The 6,682-nt window shown below is 44.5% G+C and overlaps 1 protein-coding gene across 1 annotated transcript; it reads right to left on the bottom strand.

Annotated features, from left to right (window-relative positions):
- Positions 1-3,247: 3,247 nt before the first annotated feature.
- Positions 3,248-5,542, bottom strand: LOC114153213 (heterogeneous nuclear ribonucleoprotein M-like). Its single transcript, XM_028031607.1, has 2 exons — positions 5,444-5,542; positions 3,248-5,102 (listed from the first exon to the last, which is right to left on the bottom strand). Exons 1-2 carry the CDS (start codon positions 5,540-5,542, stop codon positions 3,864-3,866), a joined length of 1,338 nt encoding a protein of 445 aa, XP_027887408.1. The 3' UTR covers positions 3,248-3,863.
- Positions 5,543-6,682: the final 1,140 nt, after the last annotated feature.

Raw genomic sequence — 6,682 nt, 5'->3', positions numbered from 1 at the left:
TAGGGGTCGATATAGAGAAATTAGGCCACGCCCACCAAATTTTGTTATGAATTCCTGTCGGTGGGTGGATAAGGATCCATCCTAGTGAGTTTGGACCAGCTGGGCCCGAAATTGTGGAATTCAGAGCCAAACGTATGGCAACGGCATTACAGGTCACTTCGCCACACCGCCACACCCACCTGCTATGTCAAAGCCGGTCGGGGTTGGAATCCACAACACACCAACATGTCTTCTGTCTCTGGACACAGTTTCATGTTGATTAGGTCAAAGGGCTAAGATAGCGACCGTTCACAGTAAAACATGACACTTCCTGTTCTCAGGGGGCGTGGCCTAAGTGATGTCATCATTTCACCACAGGGTATTTTAGGACACCCGATGACGATCAATCACTGAAAGTTTGATCCCTCTATGTGTTTTTGTATAGGAAATATAAGAGTTTCGTGTTTCATGGCGAGTAGGTGAACTTTGACCCCTGCTAAGCCTCCTTCAACATGCTCCAAAACTCACCAATTTGATAACTTTAAATCAGACATGCCTTATGATCAGACTGACCGCGTTTGAAGCCGATCAATCGAAATCCCTAGGAGGAGTTCGATCAAATACGAAGGCTGTAAACGTCAAAATCGAGGTAAAAAATGGACGTTCAATACAAAATGGCCGACTTCCTGTGATAGTTGGCTTATAACATTAAATGTAAGTTCTGAGTCTTTTGGTGAGCTCTACAAGTGTACCAAATTTCATGTCTCTACGATGAAGTACGTTCATACCATTGTGTCAACAGAAAATTGCTAGTTGCCGGTGTTGAGCAATTTTTTTTGCGATTTTTGCGACAACCTTAAAATTCAAAATTTTAAAATTTTCTAGTCGCGACCGCCAAGTTTGGTGAGTTTTTGAATATGATAAAGCCCCCAAAAAGGCACACGAAGAGGTGGGAAGAATCGTAATAATAAACAGTACAGATACAATAGGCCTTCGCAGCGCTTTGCTGCTCGGGCCTAATAAACAGTACAGATACAATAGGCCTTCGCAGCGCTTTGCTGCTCGGGCCTAATAAACAGTACAGATACAATAGGCCTTCGCAGCGCTTTGCTGCTCAGGCCTAATAAGAAACATACCTCAGATGTATTAGGTGTCAGACTTCGGTTTAAACAGCAGGTCTGGCCGTTACAACTTGTGTTAGTTTGGCCCCACAAGATGGAAGATTTCTTCTTCACCAACACACTGCACGCCTGTTGGTGCACTGCTGCCTCCCACTGGTGGAGATGGTGTACTGCCCTACTTAAAACGGCCTGAAATAATGTTTCAAATGCAAAGTTCATAAGTGCTTTGTAGACATCTTGCTGTAAAACTTTAGGATCAATTAAATTAAGAAATGTAAGACATAAAGCTACATAATTTTTTAAAATTTAATCGGTAATTCTTTTATAACAAATTTACGTAAGATGATGATTCTTGGTTAATGTCAAATTGTCATAACAAAGACATTATGAATAATGTCAACTTTGTATTAAAAGTGTCATTATTTAGCGAATTACACTTTATGACAACAGTCATAAATATTCATGAAGACTTATTCGTTTTTATGACGGTGTCATGTCAGTCTTATGCAAAACCCGTCAAATAAAGTGTTACTGATTATTTTCAGTCAATAATTTCTTAATCTTGATGAAAAAGTTGTGGTTCCACCAGCAGATTATTTCACTTATGATGTTTTTCCTATTAAAGTGAAATAATCTGCTGGTAGAACTGGTACCGGGTTGCTAGTCATGGGCTTGACGGGGTTGCTAGGTAACGGGCAGGCTTGACGGGGTTGCTAGGTAACGGTGCAGTGCCATAGATTGTGAAATAATCTGCCAGTGGATCCAGAACTTTTTTAATTGATATTAAGGAATTATTGGCTTAAAGCAAACTCCTAAATTGTACTGAAACGTTGTTTGTAAGTTAGTTTTGTTTTATTTCAAGTGAACTAAGATATTTACAGTGAAACTTGACAAAAATATGTGGTAAGATTTAGTGTTTTTACAGTGTCCTTGTCACTCAGGGTGACTGTAGTTTATACAGAACTTCAACGCAGTCTGGAAAAGTCTGGAAATGTACGTTTGGTTGTCATTTTCCAGATCAAATGTGCATCATTTCCATTTTCCAACAGAAAACTTTCATCCAATGTAAAGTAATGTAATATAAAACCTTCATAGAAATATGGTCAGACTGAAATATTTGTTACTCATAACCATTTGGTGAAGAAGAAAGTTGCTCTCAGTGTCTTCAGAGGTTTTTGTGTGGTTTCCTTCAGTGGTTCTTGGTGCAGCGCCCCCACAGGCCAGGAGGGGAACAGGTTGGTCAGAGGGTTTGGTTGGTTCTACCAGACCATCAGGAGGAAAACATCCTGAGGGTTAGCGTTTTAAAAACTTTGTATTGTTATGAAATCCTGCAGAGTGAATTAATAAGTTTTAATCCTACTGAGTTTCTCATAATTGTTGCTGTCAAGCAGCAACGGCTCTCTGGCTGTTTGCTTTGACGGATGAATTATCCTGTCAGCTTTGATCTCCTGACGTCAGGAGTCTGATTGGAAAATCGAGCTGTAAGCAGCGACGCTCCAAGTGTTTCATCTGATCTCCAGATCCCAGACAAACATCGGCGTCAGATAACCACAGCCTGCTGGGAACGGGCAAGTTGTCACAAAACAGGCCAAAATTAATCTACCAGGAAAACCCAAAGTACAGAAAATACAAACAAAAATCATCAACAGGCTTTGCACATTTTAGCATTAAACTCTGAATAAATGTTGTTTTTACATAAAATAATTACATAGACATATTTCTCAACTCCTCTCACTGAATATGAGGTTTGCTGGCAAAAGTTTTACATATTGTTCAGTTTAAATATTCCAATAAAAGCAACATCACCAGGACAATTTCACCCAAACTCATCATTAACTACTTTGAATAACTACTGCTTCTCCACATTATTTAACCTTCTACACAATTTCATAGAAATCAAATTTCCAAATCAGGAAGAATCTGATCTAAACCATCAGGTTCGTTTGAGATGGCGCCGATGGAAACAGGACCTGCTTCATAAAACATCAAATTTTGCTGAGAATGTCTTTCTGTACCTGCTTTCCAGTTGCTTTGCAGCAGACTTTATTGGCAGGAAAGTTGAGTAATGACGTCACCTGACACCCCAGGGCGCGGCGCGGCCATGTGGAGACCTGCTATTATCGTCCTGCAGAGAAACGCAGATAAACGTACCGACAGTTCAGGCTCCTTCAGGCAGCGCCGGCGGAGCCAGACGTCCATCTGAAGCACGGCCGGCCGCTGGGAGCCTCGGACTCTCAGAACCAGGACAAACAGCAACCTGATCCAAGATTACTTCATTATCAATATTATTTATTATTCAATAATAGCACTGCTTTGGTCCGACGCAAACGCCTCAATGAACCGCCACAATGCGAATTAACACCAGCTCAGGTTAATCCGCTCTAATCCAGCTCCTTTCCCCTCTAATCCAGCTCCTTTCCGCTCTAATCCAGCTCCGTTCCGCTCTAATCCAGCTCCTTTCCGCTCTAATCCAGCTCCGGTCCGCTCTAATCCAGCTCCTTTCCGCTCTAATCCAGCTCCGGTCCGCTCTAATCCAGCTCCTTTCCGCTCTAATCCAGCTCCGGTCCGCTCTAATCCAGCTCCTTTCCGCTCTAATCCAGCTCCTTTCCGCTCTAATCCAGCTCCGGTCCGCTCTAATCCAGCTCCTTTCCGCTCTAATCCAGCTCCGTTCCGCTCTAATCCAGCTCCTTTCCGCTCTAATCCAGCTCCTTTCCGCTCTAATCCAGCTCCTTTCCGCTCTAATCCAGCTCCTTTCCGCTCTAATCAAGCTCCGTTCCGCTCTAATCCAGCTCCTTTCCGCTCTAATCCAGCTCCGGTCCGCTCTAATCCAGCTCCGGTCCGCTCTAATCCAGCTCCTTTCCGCTCTAATCCAGCTCCGGTCCGCTCTAATCCAGCTCCTTTCCGCTCTAATCCAGCTCCGGTCCGCTCTAATCCAGCTCCGGTCCGCTCTAATCCAGCTCCTTTCCGCTCTAATCCAGCTCCGGTCCGCTCTAATCCAGCTCCTTTCCGCTCTAATCCAGCTCCGGTCCGCTCTAATCCAGCTCCGGTCCGCTCTAATCCAGCTCCGGTCCGCTCTAATCCAGCTCCTTTCCGCTCTAATCCAGCTCCGGTCCGCTCTAATCCAGCTCCTTTCCGCTCTAATCCAGCTCCGGTCCGCTCTAATCCAGCTCCGGTCCGCTCTAATCCAGCTCCTTTCCGCTCTAATCCAGCTCCGGTCCGCTCTAATCCAGCTCCGGTCCGCTCTAATCCAGCTCCTTTCCGCTCTAATCCAGCTCCGGTCCGCTCTAATCCAGCTCCTTTCCGCTCTAATCCAGCTCCGGTCCGCTCTAATCGAGCTCCGGTCCGCTCTAATCCAGCTCCGGTCCGCTCTAATCCAGCTCCGTTCCGCTCTAATCCAGCTCCGTTCCGCTCTAATCCAGCTCCGGTCCGCTCTAATCCAGCTCCGGTCCGCTCTAATCCAGCTCCGTTCCGCTCTAATCCAGCTCCGGTCCGCTCTAATCCAGCTCCGGTCCGCTCTAATCCAGCTCCTTTCTGCTCTAATCCAGCTCCTTTCCGCTCTAATCCAGCTCCGGTCCGCTCTAATCCAGCTCCTTTCTGCTCTAATCCAGCTCCTTTCCGCTCTAATCCAGCTCCGGTCCGCTCTAATCCAGCTCCGGTCCGCTCTAATCCAGCTCCTTTCTGCTCTAATCCAGCTCCTTTCCGCTCTAATCCAGCTCCGGTCCGCTCTAATCCAGCTCCGGTCCGCTCTAATCCAGCCCCGGTCCGCTCTAATCCAGCCCCGGTCCGCTCTAATCCAGCTCCTTTCCGCTCTAATCCAGCTCCGGTCCGCTCTAATCCAGCTCCTTTCTGCTCTAATCCAGCTCCTTTCCGCTCTAATCCAGCTCCGGTCCGCTCTAATCCAGCCCCGGTCCGCTCTAATCCAGCCCCGGTCCGCTCTAATCCAGCTCCTTTCTGCTCTAATCCAGCTCCGGGGTGGAAATTCACTCTTTTTACTTTGTAATTCTAATATCCGTAATAATTTTTGTCTGATAATGCATAAACAATTTAAACATTTCTGATCCTGAGTAATGTTCTTCTTTTAGTGGCACTAATCTTCTTTCATATACTTTTCATATCTTCATTTGAAATGGTCTGATATTAAAATTTGTTTGAGTAGCAGAAACATTTATCTGCAACAACAAACCAAAACCAGACGATTTCTGCAGATGGTAGCGAGAAACGCAATAAAACGAGAGCAACGGGCAGGAATCGGCGGAGCCTGACAAATGTCTCGGTCTTTGTGTGAAAGAGAGAGCGGACGGACGGTTCGACGGGCCGACGGGCCAAACCAAACCAAACCAAACCCAACCAAACTCCAGAGGCGCTGTTGGTGGAAAATGTCCGTCAGAGGAACTGGGTGAATGGGAGCCGCCACTGGGATGATCCCTGAGGCCGGTCGTCATGGCAACAAAAACATCAGACTACGACGTGTTAGTGAAACTTCAGGAAAATGAACATGAACACCTGATCAACATCTACAGCTTCACTCGTCTCTGCTGAGGTCAAAGTTCATGATTCAGCAAAAAGAAAGAAACTCAAATGTGAAAAAAGCCTCAATAAGCCCAAAGACTTTTGGACACAAATGAGAAAAGTAAAACTTTCTGCAGTTTGTTGCATCAAACACATTATTCATAAAAAACCAGCGGATATTGCAAACTTCTATTATTATTGTCTGGCAAGTTTAAAATCTTTTATTTGTGGGGAACGCCGGTCTGATTGGGGGAGACGCCGTTTGAACAAAGATCTGATCTGTCTCAATTTATTTCCTCCTAAACAGAAACAGTCCAGGACGCCGAGCTAACTCACATCTTTACCAAAAACAAACATGTTTAATGGCAGAAAATAACACTGATGGTGCAACAGTAGTGAATAAATGTTAGCAAGTGTTGGTTTTTCCATGAGCAGCGTGTTTTTTCTCCATGTGTGGCCGCAGACTGCTGGATAAATGCTTGTGGCCGTCTGCTGAATGTTTGTGCTGATTCATAACCGACTCATTCAACTCAACAAATTATCTTTTACAGCTTTAAATGAGTATTTAATATCCAGCCTGTAATTAAAATGACTTTGGATCCCCCCAAACAGTGTTCAAAAGTTATGCAGCATAAACAGTTTGGACTGTTAATAATGCATATTAGTATAGTTTCCAGAAAGGCCGAAGCTAAAGGCGCTAAAATAAGTTAAGGCACCAATTATTACTGCACAGTGTTAATGGGAAGACAGGAGTCACTCTGGAAACTTCCTGCTGTTTTCCACGTAGACATGACAGAAAAATGATCGTCTTCACACAAAAGAAATGTCAAATAAAAAGACAGAAACGGAGTGGGAAATAAAAAACAACGTTCGCTCATACTTGATTCAGATTTTTTGCTAAAATCCAGTTTTGTTTTTTCATGACAAATTAAACCATAATCAGATTTCTGATTATGACCCGTAGAAGAAGAAGGGCCGTCACGCGGCAGCGCTCCGTTTACTGAAGCAACGATGGACGAAACGTTTATGGATCGATTTAAAGTTTATTCACCAACAAGAGGAGGAAGCTGATA

This window comes from Xiphophorus couchianus, chromosome 11 (assembly GCF_001444195.1).
Source record: "Xiphophorus couchianus chromosome 11, X_couchianus-1.0, whole genome shotgun sequence".
NCBI lineage: Eukaryota > Metazoa > Chordata > Actinopteri > Cyprinodontiformes > Poeciliidae > Xiphophorus > Xiphophorus couchianus.
Note: the sequence above shows the minus strand (reverse complement) of the source record. Positions and strands in the feature narration are given on the sequence as shown.